This window comes from Chroicocephalus ridibundus, chromosome 5 (genome assembly GCF_963924245.1).
Source record: "Chroicocephalus ridibundus chromosome 5, bChrRid1.1, whole genome shotgun sequence".
In the NCBI taxonomy this organism is placed as follows: Eukaryota; Metazoa; Chordata; class Aves; order Charadriiformes; family Laridae; genus Chroicocephalus; species Chroicocephalus ridibundus.
In genome coordinates this window covers 37,794,536-37,815,218 of record NC_086288.1, presented here as the reverse complement: position 1 = coordinate 37,815,218, position 20,683 = coordinate 37,794,536, and the positions used below count along the sequence as shown (strand labels likewise).

The 20,683-nt window shown below is 39.4% G+C and overlaps 1 protein-coding gene across 1 annotated transcript; it reads right to left on the bottom strand.

Moving 5' to 3' along the window:
- Positions 1-77: 77 nt before the first annotated feature.
- On the bottom strand, positions 78-20,638 carry ETFDH (electron transfer flavoprotein dehydrogenase). Its single transcript, XM_063336182.1, has 13 exons — positions 20,509-20,638; positions 18,374-18,520; positions 17,327-17,556; positions 16,331-16,412; positions 15,937-16,055; positions 15,551-15,628; positions 12,735-12,881; positions 10,800-10,940; positions 8,772-8,915; positions 3,891-4,059; positions 1,909-2,091; positions 1,196-1,417; positions 78-884 (listed from the first exon to the last, which is right to left on the bottom strand). The coding sequence occupies exons 1-13, from the start codon at positions 20,540-20,542 to the stop codon at positions 721-723; spliced, it is 1,860 nt and encodes a 619-aa protein (XP_063192252.1). The 5' UTR covers positions 20,543-20,638; the 3' UTR covers positions 78-720.
- Between the last annotated feature and the right edge of the window lie 45 nt (positions 20,639-20,683).

The window sequence follows — 20,683 nt, the reverse complement described above, 5'->3', positions numbered from 1 at the left end:
CAGGTGTGTTTCTGATGTGTAAATCAGTAGTGGTTAGTGCTTCCTAGGAAGCTTGGTTTAACACTAAGACAATTCAGGCAGTTTCTATTAGAGTTTTTATTAGAGCAGGCCTGATTTCTTGTAAGGAATAAAAATGAAATAATGAACAAGGAAGGTGCAACTATTACACTTTTTTTTTTTAAACCACTTTACAGGTTGTATTGCAGATGGGCTCCCTATTATCATCAGGAAGAAAACCCCAAACCTGTGAACTTGATGTAAAATGCGTAACACTTGGAAGCAGTAACAATTTTCTAGACTGATGTATTTTTCCCTACCGCAAGGTAGGATTACATATAGTAAATCACTCCAGATAGAGAGAGAAAATCCTTTTTTATAACTAAATTCTTCCACCATACCCACAATTCTGGATACAGCTCGTGTTATCACTGAACTTCAGCAATAAATCCAGGATCCAAAGTTCTTTTGTCAGTCCTCAGAAGAACTTTCTTCTGCCTGCCACACAACTCCTGTAAAGAAGTTCTATTTAAATAAGGCTAGGGTTTAACCAGAAGGCACCGACTTTCCATTTAATGCAACGGTCATACCTAAAATTCAGAATGGCACATTAGCCTCGACCTCTAACATTCAGGTCAGTGCTGTACTTTAATTACAATGCAGCATAAAATACTCCAACTTTCTGGTTGGCGATCAGAAGTCACTGAATAATTTCCCATCAGTTTACATCCCGTTATAAGCTGGTCCTCCTCCACCTTCAGGCACTACCCAGTTAATGTTCTGACTTGGGTCTTTAATATCGCATGTTTTGCAGTGGACACAGTTCTGAGCATTTATCTGCAGTCTCGATCCTTCTCCCGTTTCCAGAGGAATATATTCATAAACCCCTGCGAAGAGCAAAAGAGAGCTGTCACTGCACCGAACAGTTGCCCCCAGCACGTACGCTCAACTGCTTACCAGCAAGTGTAGCAAGGGAAGTATATTACTGGTGTGAGTCAACTGCCTTCTTCCACATTTACTAATTATTTCGTCATGGAAAGTACTGTTAATATATTTTAAGACCTGCTCTTGAACCCTCTTCTAGGAGGATGACTGGGGTAGAATGCTTGAAGTAAGTAGTAGACCAGGTGGACTTTTCCTGAAGTACTTAGTCTTTCATTATGCAAAAACAGCTCAGGCACACATTTTTATTACCTACCTGCTGGACAAAATCTTTGTTCCGGTCCATCAAATACAGCCAAATTCCTGCTCACAGGGATGCTGTCATCTTTGAGAGTTAAATGAGCAGGCTGGTCATGTTCATGGTTTGTACCACTTAAAGCCACAGACGACAGGAGATCAAAACTGATTTTTCCATCGGGCTTTGGGTATTCAATAGGCGTGCAATCTTTGGCTGGCTTGAGCTGAGCAAAATCTGGGCCTAAACACATTTTTAATAAATAAGCTTCAGTATAGAATGACTGTAATTTCCAATTACTCAAGAAGAATTTAATTAAGCTATTTTAATTTCCCTTGTCATCAGAATGAAGCATTTCATAAAAGGTAGCCTTTTTCATGAGACAAAAACTATGCTAAGTAGAATAGTGTTTTAATGTCTTAATTTACAGTATATGCTAGGTAATTGAATCAGAGATTCTGTTACCATAGAATGGTTCGGGTTGGAAGGGACCTTAAAGACCATCTCGTTCCAACCCCCCTGCCATGGGCAGGGACACCTCCCACCAGACCAGGCTGCTCAAAGCCCCATCCAGCCTGGCCTTAAGGACAAAGTCTGCTTCACTGCCTTATCATTGATTTCTTTTTTACACTTTATGGCCTCGCCACTTGACCTGATATGCTCCAGCTTCAACTAAGACCAGAAAAGACTGACATTTACATTTAGTATCTTCTTTCAGGAGATAATAAAATTACCTGGGTGTTTTAATGTCCACGGTTCCATTCCTCTCAGTAGCCAATAAAATATACCTGTGTAAATCATTCCTCCGTACACACCGAATATGCTATGGCAGGAGGGCCGGATGTTTCTAACCGCGTACAGCTCTTTCCAGACCCAGGACTTTTTCAGGTTCTCTTCATATTCTTGCACATCAAGTCCTAAGGCAGTACATTACTTGTTAGGTACCTACAGTACATAAAGACTAGCCTTGAAATAAAAAATAATTGCTGAATAGAGGTAATTGTTAGTAACAAAGGCAGCAAAATGAGCATTCCAGAATAGTAAGCTAGGAATACACCAGACAACGTATTTCAGCCTCCTGAAGAGATCTGTTTTGTTGGCAGTTATCAGCAGGTATTTACTGCTCCTTTGTAGCCTCTATTCAATGACCCACAAGCAGCACTAAATTGCCTCAGACCTCAGCAAACTATAAAGACAGCCGGCCAGCTACTCGCTCTCCTAGAATCTAACAATTGACCGGGAGAGCTTACCTGTGATGCAAGAGTCAGGTTTGTGACTTTAGCGTTGTCAAGTTCAAAACCTTTTCCTTTACAAGTTACACAACGACAAGCATTCTGATTTCAGTAACTATGATTATGGCGCAATGGATTATGCCAGTGCTAGAGAACAATTTTTCTCCCTTTGTAATCAGCAAGTTGATTTGGACGACAAACTTTTAATTTAAACTCTGATTGTATTCTTTACAAATACTAGACGTGGCACACTTGACATATGACCCATCTACTGCAGCGTAGTTAAAGTCAAGTTATCTTAGTAAAAAAAAAAAAGTGTTTCTTCAAATGAAAATTTTCTAAAAGCTTCCCCCCTTCACTATTCTCCATTACTACTGTATTGGAATAGATGTTGCAAATAATAAGCTTTAAGCCTTGTCTACACATGAAAATATGCTTCAGTCCATATTTTCTGTCTCACATAAGGCTCAGAAAAAAGTTCAATATCTATGCACAGAGAAGAAAAGACTGTAATATTCTGCTGTCTTGACAAAACTGGAAACAGCTTATAAAAGCTGTCCATAATCCACCAAGAGCGACACGCTACCCAGTAAGAGCATTTATTGTTTCAGATGGGTTCTAAGCATTTTAGCCTGTTATACTAGTTGAAGTTCAGTTGTTCAGCATACCCTCTGTGGTAACGCGTATTGCGTGTTTCAGCTGAATGAGAACTCACTAGGACTGAATCCAGGACTACAGAGAAGAGATTTCTAAAATAATAATTATTTGGCACCTGGCTATAGCGTCCATCACCAGAATGACTGAAATTACAATTGGGTTCTCTCTCTGTACAGTCTTAACAGATTTAAGGGAACAACAAAGGCTTAAATGAATCACTACAATGCTGTCAGGATCAGGTGATAACTACAAATCTTCTTGCATTACATATAACAGGAAATACCCATAGCCTCAAACTGAGAAAACTATAAAATTAAAGACAGAAAAAGGAGCCTGAAGGAAAAAAGTATCCTACCAATTAACAGTGAAGAGCAAACTTGAAATATCTCACCCTGTTTTGCTTACATTTAATCTGTTCCTTTTAATTTTTTTCTCTCTGATTCTGTAGTCTCTCAGTAACGCTTTTCGAATCATGAAGTGCTAATTTTTAACATATTTGTAGGAACGAAACATATACTATTCTTCTCTACTCATACAGGAAGTGTAAGCTTACTTTTCAGGCGCTCGTTAGAGGCGTATTTTTATTCTAGCAGTAGGACAAATACTTAAGAATAACTAAGCAAAACTTGTTTGATTTCGTTCTTCCTTAAATCTTTTAACAGTATAAATAGTAAATAAAGAACAGATACCTTTTTAAACTACTACATTCATTTCATGATTTATTTGCATTCTCAACACATTGAGACACGTTTAGTTACCGCTAAGCTGTTGGTGGTTCCAGCTGAACACAAGGCAATTACAAATCAAGGTACAGTGAGTGATCTTACCTATTGTCTTTGATTGGAGATTTTCATTGATTAATTGGCTAAAGATGGCTTCTGAAGCCAACATGCCACTTTTCATTGCAGTATGTGTCCCTTTGATCTTTGGAACATTCATGAGTCCAGGACTGCAACCAATTAATAATCCACCTGGGAAGGTGAGTTTGGGTATTGACTGAAAAACAAACAGAAAAAAGGTGGTTGGTTTGTTTGCTTTGTTATTTTCACTTCAAAAAAAACCAAACCAAAACTAATCTGGAAATGAAACTGGCATGTCCTTTATATTTTTAGAGTTGCATGTGCACTACCTAAAAATACACCAGTTACTCCTCTTAATCAAGGAATTTTGGCATAGTAAGCAAATACAAATACAGCCATTGTACTGGGGCTGATTCTGAAATAATGACAAGGCAACATTTTCCTTATATCCTCTCTCCAGTTGCTTTGTCTGCAACAAGACTGTGGTAATGTCATCCACCGATACTGTTTTCTTCCTCCAAATTTAAGTGAAGACCTTTGTGTTCCTGCTTTCCACACAGTAAGTTGTATGCATCTCATCTCACAGTTTATTACTCAGTGCTTTTTTCTACCAATCTGTTCTACGAAGCTGCACAGTGCCCTCCCCATGCCCCCAGGTCCCACTTATTTTAGTGGTTGGTCAGCAGCCAACAAGTATATTTTTGGTGCAAAATTGTTGTCTTCCTCCCATTCTGTAAGAAGCATAATGTCACTGAGGACAGTCAAGTCACAAACCTAAGACAGCCAGATGATTTGCAAACATCCGATCTATCGTAACAATATACTATGTTATACGCCTATATTAACTATGGAATACCTCAACTATCAAAACCGTTACTCTCACCCTCATCCAATAAGATTAAGATTTTACACAGGAAACAGCTTCAAAATATTGAAGATTGACTGCAGCACTTTGAGCAGAAAACTGTGATCAAATCCTAGGTCTGACACTACTGAAGGTAAGTTATGAACATAATGTTCCTCTGAAAGTCTGTAGTACTGAGCAGTGGTTGTGAATCTAGCATCCTGCTTTTATTAAAGCTGCCTTAAAGAATTCGTCTTTTAATAGCCTAAATAATTTGGCTCCAAACAAGTAGTTTTATTTAATGAAAAATATATAAAAAAAAATAATCCCTTGGAATTCAAGATGATCCAAAATAAACGTTTTGTTTCTTCTGCCTGTTCAATTGTTATCTGTTTACTGTTCACCCAGGGCTGGCCACTTTTGACTATTCATATAGTAGTCACTAAAAAAAGTTGTACTACACAGCATTTCCCCTGTGTTTTGGATGATTTGTTTAATCACAGGCTTAGTGATTTGGTTCGCAGGAAAGGCACCTGAGGCTGAAAACAGAACTATGATTTTTAACTTGCTTTTCAGTCACCAGAAGACATAAGTTCAGCTATATAACATTATTTCCAATGAACGAAGTATGTAGGATATCCTCTCTTTTCACAAGACCTTTGGCTGAAAACAGTTATTCTGTCATATCTATTAGGATGCAATGATGCAGCGCTGACATCAGCATAAGGACATGGACCTGTTGGAGCAGGTCCAGAGGAGGGCCATGAAGATGATCAGAGAGCTGGAGCACCTATGCTATGAGGACGGGCTGAGAGAGTTGGGGTTGTTCAGCCTCGAGAAGAAAAGGCTCCAAGGAGACCTTACAGCGGCCTTCCAGTACCTAAAGGGGACCTACAATTGTGAAAGATGGGGAGGGACTCTTTATCAGGTAGCGTAGCAATAGGACAAGGGGTAATGGTTTTAAGCTGAAAGAAGGTAAGTTTAGATGAGAGATTAGGAAGAAATTCTTCACTGTGAGGGTGGTGAGGCACTGGAACAGGTTGCCCAGAGAAGCTGTGGATGTCCCATCCCTGGAAGTGTTCAAGGCCAGGCTGGATGGGCCTTTGAGCAGCCTGGTCTAGTGGGAGGTGTCCCTGCCCATGGCAGGGGGTTGGAACTAGATGGTCTTTAAGGTCCCTTCCAACCCTAACCATTCTGTGATAGAAAGATTTCTTGATTGACTCTTTGAATTACATAAAATGATAGTGATCAAGCATTTTTATTCTGCTACAAGTGTTTCACTTAATAGGTACTTAGTGACCAACATACTGTCAAAGTATAAAAGAGATTAGTCATGTAACACAAAAGGTTGCACATACTGCAGCTTTGTTAGTAATCCTTATTATTATTAGCATGGCACTTGGTGCCTGTTTTCGCAGTCAGTTTATTGAGTTGAAGGAACACATCATGCCAGCATGGCACAAGCCCTCCTTGTCCCTGAGATACAGGGTAAAATCCTTTCAACCTTGAGTACCTGAAGAAGCCACCACCCTCTTGGCAGCAAACAGACAAAACAAGGCTGGTTTGGAGGAAGGAAGAAGGGAGACTCCTGCTCCCTGCAGAGTCCTCCTCTACAGTAGACAGGGAACCCCACATTCTCCTCCCCTTAGCTCAGCTCAGGGTTGAAAATCTATTAAGTGAGTCTACTGTTTGACACTTGCACAGGTCATCAATATGAAGGGTTTTTTTCCCTGATATTCTTAATATATATTGCTCAAGAACAGCAACACCTTTTGTTTTTTCCACAAAACGCTTAAATCTTTTCAAAATTTTTGATAAAATGGAGACAAAACAGAGGCTGCATGGGAATTTCTTAATTTTAAGTGCTTGATTTTGCAATTAAAATAAACAAAAGAAATAACAGCTATGTAGATGAAGCCTATTAAACTCTGTCCTCTCCCTCCACATACCCCAGAAAGCTACAAAATCAGGGCAACATCCGAGAGCTCACTCCCTCTCTCACCAACTTAGCATCACTATATGTTAAAGACTAAAGAACACAGAATCACAGAATGGTTTGGGTTGGAAGGAACCTTAAAGATCATCTAGTTCCAACCCCCCTGCCATGGGCAGGGACACCTTCTACTAGACCAGGCTGCTCAAAGCTCCGTCCAGCCTGGCCTTGGCCAACATGGTCATAAGGTTATCTATAACAGGCAAAAAAAGTTTAGATTGATGGTAATTTTATACACCTGTTTGGTGCAATACTGTCACCAAAATGAAAAACAGTGCTACAGAATGACTTACATAAGAAAATATTCCTGGACTCCAGTGATGCAAATGAGTCAGACTGCTACAGTTATTAATCAAAGCAACACATGCAAAAGAAGAGCTAAATCTTCCTAAGTGACTCATGAATAAAGCTTTTTTTTACTGAAAGCATGTATTAAAAAAAGCCATTCAAAAGTGTGACTTCATGATTAACTAGACAATTCTATCTACAGGAAATAAAAAAAACCAAAACCACGCCACAACTAACAAGCCCCATGGTTTTATATTAAGAACAGTGCAAAGTAAGTGACATGTTGTTTTAAGTCCAGCAACAAAGTACAAAGAAGTGCAGAGATGGGTAAGAGCTGTAGTGCTACTGTCTGTGTAACTTAGCACAAACAACGCCTGTAAGTGACTTAAAAAAATACCATGTTCTTTCAGCCATATGTTTCAAGCAGGATAAGGAGTATGCAACTGAAGTCACAATCTGGCTACTTCATCATGGCCAGAAATTCAATAATGACTATCTGTGATAGAGAAACCAGTGCACGGGGTGGAAAGAGAAGCCCCTCTTGTATAAAAGTCTAGATTAAAACATCTTGGCATTTTGTATCTTACCTGTGTTAATAATGGACTGACAGTGGTTTCCAAAATAAGCTTGTAACACAGCCATGTTACAACATGATATGACATATTTCCACTTGAGAGTGGACAAAGTAATCAACCCGCAGGGTGATTAAATGCGTATCATGTGCATAACCAAGAAGTTGACTTGTGAACCCACGTGACTCCGTCCCAGGCATCCACGCCGCTGTAAAAGCTTAACTCCACGAGACTGTGACAAGAGTTACGCTGCTGCTGAAATTCTACTTGTATTGCAAAAGCTGCACAAAGCCACATTTATACCGAAGAGGAGGTTCAAAAAAAGAAAGACAAAGTAGTCAGAGAGCAGAGTGGCACAGCCCCACACATGAGCTACGGATCATGAACACTCAGGCTAGTTTTAAGTTCCAAACTGAAAGGAGCATCTAGAAAATGAATCTGGGAGTCCAGGACACACAGCCACACCCCGTGTTTCAATATTCCCACATGAGAAGCCAACAGGTTGAAAGGACTTTAGCTGTTGAACACAAATTCTAGATTATTTCTCCTGCAAGTTGTTCCAACCCTTTCAACGACCTTAAGTCTTGATGAATGCATTTTTAAATTTCACCTGTTAGACTCCTTAAAGGAACAAAATGAACAAGGTATTCCATCTCTCAAGAAAGCAGAAACTCAAAGTTGTGCATGAAAGATACCAAAGGCATCTGTACTTGAGGAGGTAAGGACTCTTTTCTGTCAAGCTACATAACAATTTCAACACCATCACTGGCTTAAGGGTCAAACATTGGAAAGAACTTCCCTCTGCTAGGATAAACAAGTAATTTGGAAAACGTGCCACCCCACTCCACAAAACAAGCCCAGATGACTGGTGCTACCTTCTCTTCCCCAGGGTTCCAGGCACAACAAAAAATTATCTATACCTTCTTTGCTGCTACACACATTTGATTGCAATATAAACTGTACTTCATATTTCATTTAGAAAGTAAAGTGACTGTGTCAGAAGATTTTTAGCATGACAGAGCCTAAGTCTAGCAAATGTTGGCAGTCAGTATCCAGCAAGATAACATGGCTTTTCTGTCCAGCAAAACTTTTGGCCTTATCCGTCTTTGTTCTAGTTCAGTTGTTTCCCCAACAACATGCAACCTGAATCTACAGCACTAAAAACATGGCTACAGAGAACTCAAAATACAAAAACTTCATGAAAAAGTTACCTGGAAACCACCTTCGTTCAATGCTCTGGCACCATAGGCAATCCTTGTTCCACCCTCCAAAGTAGGCTGTACACTGGGATGGTGCTTCCATCTCTGAAACTCCCTAAATGGATTCAAATAGGGATTTTGATAATCTAAACCAACCTTTAAAAAAAAAAGAAAAGAAAAGGTGCAACTTTAATAAAAATAAAAGTATGACATCTCAACAAAAGTCTGAAAATAAAACAATCACGTTATTACCACATCATCTCTTTACATCTATTTTATACTAAACCAGCTTCAGGATCTTTCTACTTGGAGAAACTACAGCCAAAAATACATTCTATTAGTAGAAGCAAATCTGAGAATTTGCTGCCATAAGACTGTTTTCTGCCCTACCTGAAACCTGACGCATGGAAAACATTCAATGGCATTGTAATCATCTTCCATTTGTCTTTGAAATAAAATCGTGAAATTAAATTACACATGGTTCAATGGGCACGATAAGTGAGAAAACTTGCTTTAAATTTGTGTTTCAAGACCCCTTTGCCCTAGAAAAGCTAGAAGAAGAGGTAAACAATTTTTTCTAGATAGTTATGTCCTTGTGCTCACATATTTTAAACAGTTCTTCACATCGTTTAGTGGAGTCAATTATCATTTCCAATTAGATGAGCCATTGTAATAAAGCACAGGGGAGCAATGATGAAAGCAGAAAATGGGGGGAAAAGACTTCGCCAATTGGCTGGATGCCTAGGATTCTTATTGTATGTATTTGAGAATTTGCTGAAAGATACACTCTGCATTTCCCATCTTTAATACACTCTTAAAAGGATTTATGAGTCAGCAACAAACAGTTCCTTGATTTCTCTGGCAGTTCATTGCTTTTAGAGCACTGCTCGTATCTACTTTCCTTGCTGGATAATGAAAAATTTTCAAAACAAGTGCAAGATAATCCTTCTACAAGAATCAGCTCAGACTCACATAGGCGTAAAGCTCAAAGAAAAAAGTGCTTGTATTTTCACACAAAAGTTAATTTTCTCCTATCCGAACTGGAGATAATATGAACATTACCGATTACCATTCTCTGTAGGAATCAAAGCTCTCTACACTTCTGAAAGCAAACAGAATTTGAATGTCTACTGTCCATACTTATTAATTCCAATATTGGAAACCTGTACAGGAGAAGTATGCATGTCTGATAAAAGCTAACAAGTTTTTTCAATGTTTCTTACAAACCAGTTAGACAAAAATACAGCTTTCACCCCTTTGACACATTCTCTGGAATCCTTCTGACATCTAGAGGACCAAAGGGTCACCTTAATCCCATGCTGCTAAAAGTCCAGATCGTGTCCCTGACTCTTAAAACATTTCTGCGTAAAGCACATGCACAGAATAAATAGTGCATGCTTCATTTCGGACTGTAGGTGCTAGAAAATACTTTTCCTACCATTGCTCCTTGCATCACTGGCTGGCAGAATGACAGAGTCTCTCTCTAGTGATCTCAATGCTTCTGATAAAGAGGCAGTAAGAAGGAAGAAGCTGCCTGTCCAATTCAGAAAGACAGCTGCCAAAGAGGGCAAGTTGAATGGGGGTGAAGAATGATAAGAACAAGCTGAAGAGCTCAGAAATGGAAGGGATGCCACTTGAGGAACTGCAGAGTGATTTCACTTCGTATGCTTCTCTCATGAAGTGCATATGCACCCAAGGTGTATGTGATTTAGGTATTTCCTAACTTGCAAAAATTTTGTGAGTACAGTTTTGATGAATCATCCGGTTTTCACTTTGCGAAAATTTGTTTGTTTTGCAAAACAAATGTATTTGTAAATTTCCATTTTGTTTTTAACAAAAGACACTGGATTAAAGACAGATCAATACGACAAATTAACTTTCCCTAATATGAGAATAAATGCACTTAAGATTGAGAAAGTACTAAGTTTGGTCTGTTGCTATTCTCGTGTTTTCATCTTCACATTAAAACAGAGAAAAGAAATTACATAAAAATGAAGACCAAACAACAACAAACAAGCATGAAAAAAAAACTTCACTTACCACAAATCCAAGAGCAACTAAAGGTTCACCCTCATTTAAGTGATAAAGAAAGGATCCTCCATATGTATGTCTGTCTAAAGGCCAGCCTACAGTATGTTCTACTCTTCCTGGTTTCCATTTCTTTTCATCGATAGTCCATAACTGAAATGAAGATCACAAAATATTACTTTCTATTGCAAAGTAATGACATTTGAATAATTAATAAAAATCAAACCCATAATTAAGTAGAGAAGAAAATTAATTTACTGCTATGGCCAACGCATAAATTTATACAGCAAAATACCAGGTACTAAGTACGAATACTTGTTTCAGATTACCATTTAAGAATTTCCTAATACTTCTCTTTCTTGAAATATTGCACATCAGAAAACAGGACTGAGACTCCAGCACTATACCCAAAATTTTCATTCAACCACAAGACTCTTTATAGATAGATACTTCTGCTAAGGAATGCAATGCTTACATTGACTGTTTTCTTTAAATACTTTATTTTTTCATACGAATCACTGCAATTTCTTCATAAATTTTTCAAGGTCAGGCTTAACAATATGTCTGAGTTCATCCAAATATTTGCTGTCAAAGAGCTTGTCCTCTCTCTGGTCTCTCCTACACATCTCCAGTACTTGTCTGACCCATGGTGAATTGCTAAAAGCATCTTCATGCTTCCACTAGGAACTAAATTTTCTGCTCATTTCACAAAACATCTCTTCACCATGGAATTATGTGCCAGGTGCAGACTAATGACAGAGGGCAGTCAAGCACCATTAGATCAGCTCAAGCATGGAGAGCACATCTACATTAACATTCCATCTTAGATTAAGGAGCACATTGTTGAGCCAGACTCCTAATTCCTCCCACTTACGGTGCTGTGGTTCACATCATAGAGCAGCCATGGAAGGCATGAACTGGATTCCTTTCACATGAAACTAAACGGTAAGACAGGCTCCAGAAGCCAATCTAAAGCATTCCAGTCACAAAAGGGCACTCAGTCCATGGGACTAGACCAAAGCTAGCCCGAAGTAAAAATAACCCTGAAACGTGCATAGTACAGATATCAGCTCATCGGCACCAACTATTTCACTTTACAGATCCATACCTATTGGACTGTATCATTTGCTAAAGCAGACACAGTCTCATCCAGAAGCAAAGGAACTCTACAGCAAAACCCTGCTTTAATGACAACTTAGGTATTAGAAATTGTAACTAAGACTATGTCATAGCTAGGAACATTTACAGAGTGATTTTTCTCTGCAGAAGTGTAAACTAATTATTTAACAAATATTTTGTAGCCGGAAGCACATGCTTAAAGTAATAAACAAAGAATCTGCTGGAGTCAAACTCTGAACATATTCTAAATAATACAGCTTTTCTTCATGAGTGATATTTCCCAAGTACAAAATATTTCAAAAAGGAAACCTGATCCTTATCCCAATTTTATAAGAACAGTGAAGGTACTCTGCAGGGAAAAAAAAGGTCATCCAGAAGTTGTTTCAGAGAGCGTGAACAGCCCTTTTCTCTCTTTCTCTCTAACGAATATACAGAAATTCTATAGAAAGCCCTTCCTCCCCTCCTCAGGTAGTAAAATGCCCTAAACTTAGGCAGCATGAATCCTTCTTTCATTTAGTAAGATTACTGAAAACAGATTTCAGAAATGAATGTAATTTGAAACCAAATCAAGATGGTAACAGAGTGAATTCATGGGTACCTCTAGTTATAACACAGATATAAGAGAAGAAGCAGATGAAACAAAGCAGTCACGACATTGAGGGAGCATCTTCTCTGATCAGCTTCAGAATAGCAAAGATTCTGAAGTCTGAAAGTGTAACTCAAAGTCTATCATTCTAATGTCTTACATGAATTAGCTTGAAGGCAAACAGAAACTACCTTAGAGCTTCACAGTATTTTCCTTAATTGTTAAAATCATGCAGGTGATACCTCTTTCAGTCCAATGCCATAGCTCTGGGGTTGACATTTCTCCCTTAGATTGTATTTTTTGTACAGCTGTTTGGCTAGATGTCCATGACAACCTTCAGCGAAGACTGTGACTTTAGCATGGAGTTCCAAGCCTCTTTCAAAGGTGGCCTGCAAAAGTAGAGCATTTCATCAGCACTTAGATCTGTGCCGCAACAAACTCATAACAAGAAATTGGAGGGCAATAAAGTGATTTTACACTACTTTGTGGCGCTTCCCAGAACCTACAAACCACTGCAAGCTATGGCTCTAGTCCAGTTGTCTTTTCCACCTAATCATGATACACCCCTGACAAATCTTGTAAGGGGACTTCAGTAGAGCAGCACTGCAGAGCCACCAGTCATTACTGAAAAACAGAATCTTTTCCACATAAGAGGATACTCATATCACATCTGCTTGTTCATATGACGCAAAGGAACCCTGACAGGACAAAGAATCTTAACCTATAACTTCACTTTAATTTTTGCTTATGAAGTCACATTACAATAAAACATTGTCACCCCCCCACGCACATATGACAGAGGCTAGACAGACACACCAGATTAGAAAAACCTGCATCACCCCTGCCCCCAAAAGAACCCACTACCTCAGAATAAAGTTACTATAATATTACACCAATCTTACATGTTAAAACATACAGTAAAATTAAACATTAAGTATCATTATAGAAAAAAATCTCATCAAAAATTCCAATAATGAGACTGAGAGTAAGATAAGGGGAACCAGCATACTCATGTACAAGCATGCCACCTGCATGTGTGAGCGTACTGGATGAGAGTATTACTGGACTATATTTGCAATGTAAGGATACAAGATTCTAAATATATATAATCTTGCAGGGTAAAAAAAGAAGAACATGCTTGATTTAAGACAAAAATCTAATGTTGAAAAGGATAATGAAACCAGTTTTGGATTAAGATATCCAGCAGTACCCATTAAAACCATCTGAAGGCAAGCCAGCATTCGTCCAGAAGCAGCTTATTGCTTTGGTTTGAAGTTGTCTCTCAGGTGAAATCTGCTTTTAACTCACTGTTTGGAAACCTCTGAAAAAGGCTAGCAAATGAAAATGTTCCCTCTGGTCAGGAATTACCTTTAAACACGAGTTACAAAATTTTGCCTTTTTTGTGTGTGTATTCTTTGAATTTCTGATAATCAACCTGAAAATTAATTAATCTTACAAATTACTAAGAGAACTACAGGGAATTATTACTTGATCTAAAGGTTAAAAACATATTGTTCAATCTGAAGTAGATTTATATAAAATAAATCAATTACATAAAACTCTCTGTTGTAAATATCAGGAACTAATGAATTTGAAATGTTTCAGTAATGCAACAAAGTTGTTTTTCACAGTTAAGATCCTTCTCCAACATCTACACAAGAATCAATGTGCAACTTTTTACTATGTATTTTTACCATTGGCATTTTTGTTTGATTGGTGCTGACTGCAAGGTGAAACTCTATTCATTAACCACAGTCTATTTGATTAGGCTCTGTACAAACACATTGAAGATATTCTTGCCTTGAAGGTTACACAAACTATGTTTATTTATCTGAATTTTTATATGCTGGAAGTATTATCAGCTGACCTAACTGACAGTTAACACACTTGAATACTCAAAAAGTCTGCAGTAGTGGCACACTAATTATGTGCATTAAAGAAGTTAATAGACGCATTCTTCCAGAATAAATGGGGGGAAAAAAAAAATCTAGGTTTTGAGGATGCTTTAATAAAAATTTAAAAAAATCATAGTTCCTTCACATTTTAAACAAAACCAACCCAAAACTCTAATTAATCTTCATTACCACAGCACATGCGCCTCCTGCTGGAGAAAATGCATACCTGAAAACAGGAGCGTGTCTATGCCCTACAGGAGACAGACAATACTGTACTGGGAAAACACATTATTTTTCCCTGACACCGCTTCCTCCTCCATTGGCTATATTCTCTCAGAACAAGAATTAATCTTTTCTTCTCATCCCCTGCCTTTAAATGGGAAAAATAGACCTCACTTTTATGTGAAAGTAAATACCTCTTTGAAACTCTACGTAACCAGTAAGAAACCTTATAAAAAAGTAAACCTTAAGAAAAGACTTGTACTCATAACTTCTGTAGCCAAATAATTCCCTGTGAAAGTTGTTCTGAGTTATTCTGAGGTGCCAAATTCTCCCTACATATTGCACAGGGAAGCGATACGCTTACCGCAGGTTCTGGATTCCACTAAAAATCAGCCAAAGTCCAACACTTAGAGCAGGGAGTCACCTTCTGGATACAGAAATGTGACCAACCAGCAAAAAGGTATAAAGATTCAGTGTGTACCTTGCCCCAACAAGGTAGACGGACTGTCAACAAATGTGACTGCAGTTGTAAATATCAAAGAAAATGGATCAGACAGAAGCACGCTCTCTTACATGTTGCTAGTTACCAGCTGGATAACAGCTTTCTGTTTCACCTTTGCACCTTTTTTCTAGGAGTTCCTGGAATCCTTTCCTTTCTTTCCTGATTTCACATACATCAGAACACCCTTACAATATTTCCTTAAGTCACCCTCAAACTAACCTCATTTCTGCAAAGGCTTTTTCTGCTAATCTCAGAAGTTTACAATGTTCTGAGACCAGAGCTTTCACAGGTAATAGGTCCATTTTACATACCAAGAGGGAAGACAGATACGAATTTTACACTTTTCTCAGCCTGCAGCAAGACTACTGATGACAGTAGAAGCAGATACATCACAATTTCCATAGTTAGACCCCTAGTTATGGGGAAGAGAGCTACTTACTTTAGGTGCTCCATCCTTTTGAATGCCCACATCATTAGTTGCTATCCCTTTCACGCTACCATCTTCATGAAAGAGAACCTTTCGAAATATTTAAACAAATGAAACATTTTAATGATATCTCATTTCAATCCATTCATAAAAAGTTCTAATGCAGAACTTCTACACACTACGTCTTTAATGGTCAAACATGAAAATTATGTATTTATTAGCATACTGTATGATCCACTTGCACTTTGCTGGATCTGGGCCAGGGAATTTAGACACTGAAACAGTTTTCACAATACACTTCTTTTAAGAGGTATGTTGTGAATGTACAAATAAATTGGAAATCGACTGAAGCAGGGGTCCAAAACCACTTTTCATAAACACACTGATGTCATTATTACCTCAGCTGCTGCATAGCCTGGATAAATCTCAACACCCAAAGCTTCTGCTTGTTCGCCGAGCCAACTCACAAAGTGGCCCAGACGTACAATGTAATTTCCATGATTAACCATTGGAAGTCCTAGACAAGAGAGACACACACACATAAAAGCAGAACACTAAGCAAAATAACAAAAGTTGTATACATCAGATGGTGTATCTTCTTGTACAACTACTATCTTCACAGTCATGTCATATGTTATTACAGCCATGATCTACAGGGACCCCGGCAGTAGGAGCTATGACATTCCATGTATACTTGCTACATTACATGGAATCAAATCAATTGTTTCATTCATGGAAAAGTTGAAAAAGATACCAAAAAAGATGATTTTTTACCACCTCACCAAACTTTACCTGGAAGAATTGGCACTGGAATTCTAGATTTCTTTGTTAAAATTCCAAACTTGTCTTCAGTTACAGGAGTATTAAGCGGAGCCTACATAAAAAAAGAAAATAGAAATGGTACTGAAAGTTATGCTTTTCTAGCCAATCCAACAAAATAACGAATAAAATAAAATCAAACAATCAAATTGGCTGTCAATTAAAGGTTTAATAAAGCACTTCCATAGGAAAGTATCATAAGGCAGAAGATAAAGTACTTTATGAGGCAGTCATCAGGCAAGAATCAACACAACTACTGAAGTAAAAAAAAAAAAGGAATAGAGCCTTGCAAATCACTTCTATAGTTTGTACACAGGCTTGTACTACCTCAATATTCTAGACTTGTCTAAAGAGGGCAGCTCAACTTGCATATTTATCCTGGTAAGACAACAGCTAGTTGATGGCCCACTTCCTGGCGGCTCCCAGGTGGTAGCAGGCAGCTGGACACAAGTCAGATGGCTGCTCTGGCAGAGATGGCAGCTCATGTCTTGCTATTCTCCCTCATAGAAGCATCTTAGGCCTCCGTTACACCACTATGTCTGCACAGAAATCAGCGTACTGTGTGTCATTTCCTGAGACTATGAAGATGTATTGTACAGAAGCAACAAGTCTGACGTTGCTAAGAATCCACCACCTTACTGCTTGTGCATGGGAGCTGGATTCGGCACAAATGCAGTAAGCGTAGTGCATCCCAAGAGGCAGCAGGCATGCTGCGTATATGCAGTAAGACTACTATATAAAAGGGCAAAGGCCACAGCATATCTGTATAGACATAAAAATTCAGCATTGTCGAACTAGGAAACAGGCTAAAAAGAAGGTTGGGGTTTTTTTGTTTCGTTAGATCAACATATTTTAAAACAGTACTAAGTACCAATGATACCAAGGTACTAAGTCGTACCAGAATGAGTCAGATAGGGAGTTTATTACAAGCTAGCGATTAATTGCAGTGTTTTATATGTTCATACATACCCCCCGCTCCTTCCAGTCGGGAAAGAGCTCTTGTAAGGACCTTGGCTCAAGACAAGCACCAGAGAGTGTATGCGCACCAATCTGAGAAGCCTTTTCCACCAGGCAAACACGTATTTCTTTGTTATGCTCAGCAGCTAACTGCTTGAGTCGAATAGCTGCAGAAAGACCCGCGGGGCCTGCTCCAACGATGACAACGTCAGCTTCCTCTGCAAATCTTTCCATGTTTACCCCTTTAATAGAAAAAAAGATAATAACATAAACCAATCTCCACTTTCCCCCAAACACTCTCTCACTAAACCTTGCTCTGTAGGATTGGCTACTGTGTATCCCAGAAGCATTACTCTGCATAAAAGGAGGCTAAATATTCAACAGAACCCCCACTTCAGTACTTGGAAGACTGCAGAAGGACATTAGCATCCCAATGTAAAACTAGCTCTTTTTAAGTTGTAAGGAGACACACTATAAAAATACATACTCAGTCTCTATGCACCAAAAGTAAGTATCATCTTAGAACGTTAAACTTAAGAGCCCAGTTGGGTTAGCTGTATCAAAGACACCAACTGAGACTCTAGGTAAGGGAGAAAGAAAGGAAAAAAGACCCTTAGTCAGATCACGTAACTTTATTTTACATTAATTAATCAGTGTCTTTTCTGGAACCGACGCCATCAAAATTGCTGAATATGTAGAGGCGGGAACGCCCCGAGATATATATTAATCTTATTTTCTCACAAACTCTCATGGTAAGAACTGAAAAAATCCAACAGATAAATACCTGCCTAGAATTAAATCTTGTGATAGTCACTAAAGCAAAAGCTGCCTAGAAATTTTCTTTAAACAACTAGGATCAAGTTAAATCTGATCCCATTTTATGGCACTAAAGACACTCATTGTGAGATAGCAACCACAAAATTTAATTTGGAATATTAGTATTGTATTTAAGAGTACAGAATTTCTGTAAAAAGAAAAAAAAAAAGCAACACATTTCAGTGTCCTGAAAAATGAGCAATAATAATAAAGAAGCTTTCAAAGAATGCATTTTTTGCTTACCTTCCCATCGTTTGTCTTTGTCCCGAGGATGAATTGTATAATGCGTAGTTATGCGAGGCACAGAGGCAGTAGATGCACATCTTGCGATATGCAATGATGGAAGGCAGTCTCTCTTTACCAACTTTAGAGCATGAAAGCACTGGCGTGCTGCAAAACCAAGAAATTTGTCAGATCAGTAATCACTACCAGGTGATGTGAAGATGAGGAACCACAAAAACAGATTTTTATAGTTTCAAGTTAGGAATACGCTAGAAAATTTTAAATCAGAAAAAAAAGAAAAAAAAAAGGAGTAAAGACCTTGCCCTTTAAGCATTCTTCACATACCACTCAATATGCTGGCCAGCCATTTCTGATAGCTGACACAGGAATAGGATAACATGTGTGTACACAAGTGAAACACATTTTAAATTCCTATTTCACTTCAAACTTCAAAAGATTTATCTCAGACTTCACTTAAAATGACCGATCAACTATAGGGCTAGGACATGCAAGTTCATCCCTTCCAACATCTCAACACATTTTGACACAGAATTTGGGCTACTGATAGTAGACAGTTCATCTAAAGTAAGTGTCATGGTCCACTATAAAAGCTCAGACTTAAAACCAGTATACTTTACCCAAAGCTAGGAACAGTAGATACAGTTAATCTCCACCTTTGCTGCAGATACATTAATTATTGAAAGAATAAATTACAACTTCTTTTTAAGCAAATGGACCAAATGAAAGTTTAAAATTATCAAAATAGGACTCTACAGAAGGGCTATTACATGTTGCATTCTTGTTCTAATTTTCCTCTTTCACAAAAAAATTATGAAGATGCATGCGATTTACACTCAGAAAACTAGTATGGTTAGCATCAAAACTAGTTATAGTTAAAAGGTCTGAGAACTAATGCACTGTGACAGGTATTTTTCCTTCCTTTAAGGATTCACTTTCCCAAATTTCAGAGGTAAAGAAGGAGAATATCATATTTAGAGTATTTCTGCAAAACTACATAAGCAAAATCACCAACATCCTATGACTGAAACGTTTTGTTGAGAATGGTGACTGGCAAGGCCAGCACAAACATCCTCCATTATAACTCCGCACAGTTACAGTCACGATACTGCTCTCTATGAGCAAGGCAATAAGTATTATCTATGCTAGTTTCTTAACTGCAATTTTGTACTTAACCAACATAGCATAAAAGCTATTATCATATAATCTCTTAATCATCCTTTACCTGCAAACAGGCAGGATCTGAGAACAAGCAATGTATTTTACAAGCATAACAATAACTACACCTATACATCTACATTAAAACACGACACCTGCACTTAATTTTTGAGATATTTTTATTTAAGCAGAACCGGTGGTACTATGAATTACATCGTAAAGCTAAAAAAACATCGACTATTTCATACACGCAAAAGAAGTGATATTCAGCTCAGAATACAACTGACAATGACAAAGGCAGGTCCAAGCCCTGGACAGGCAGATTCTTCCCAGGGAGGGAACCGAGCTTGTGCTACCGCGCTGCAGAGACACTTGGTGACCCGAAGTCAAACGTTTGCACGAAGCAAGCAATCTTTAAGAAACTTTACTCTTCCGCAGCTCTTCAACAACTGCTGCCAGCACAATGTCCCTACAGCTACTTCGTCGGTAAGGGCACGGGTGCAATTGCTTTATTTTTACCCTTTAAAACAGGTTAACACCTACTATCGCTCCGGAAAAAAGTTACATTTTCAGCGCCCCCCGTCACAGACAGGTAACACACACCGATAACCTGCATTTCGGACCCGGCCAGCGCTCACGCCGCTGCGCGCCCCCCGGGAGCACCTTCAGGCGGGCGGACGGACGGAGGCCGCTGGGCCCGAGGGGGCCACGGCCGCGCCGCCGCTGACACCCCCTGCGGGGCACGGCCTCAGGACCCCCCCCTTCGCCCACAGGATCTACCCCGGGCCCCGCTCCAGGCCCCGCTGGCGGCCCTGCTCCCGCCCGGGCGCGCCCCCACCGCGACCTTTGCTTTCCCTCGGCGCCGCGCCAGCCGCCGGCCCGTCCCCTCCCCGTCCCCGCCCCGCCCCGCCGAGCGGCGGCCACCTCAGCCCCATCCCCTCGGGACGCTCAGCCGCCCCCGGGGCGAGCCGCCGCCTTACCTCGGCTGGAGGACGGGCAACGAGACAGCAGCATAGCGGCGAGAGCGGCAGCCCACCACCCTCCTCAGCGTCCTCCACTCCCCGCGACCTCCCCGCGACCGCCCCACGACCAGGTCGCGCCTGCGCACTCGGCTGCCGGCGAGGGGCCAGGCCTGCCCCGTCCCGTCCCGTCCCG

Bases quoted from the DNA above. Each gene is read 5' to 3' on its own strand.
- ETFDH (XM_063336182.1), bottom strand. From the start codon at position 20,542: ATGCTGCTGTCTCGTTGCCCGTCCTCCAGCCGAG. The intron at 18,521-20,508 runs GTAAGGCGGCGG...TTGGTTTTGCAG, and splicing joins TTGCCCGTCCTCCAGCCGAG to CACGCCAGTGCTTTCATGCT. The intron at 1,418-1,908 runs GTAATTTTATTA...AAATGTGTTTAG, and splicing joins GTGGACATTAAAACACCCAG to GCCCAGATTTTGCTCAGCTC.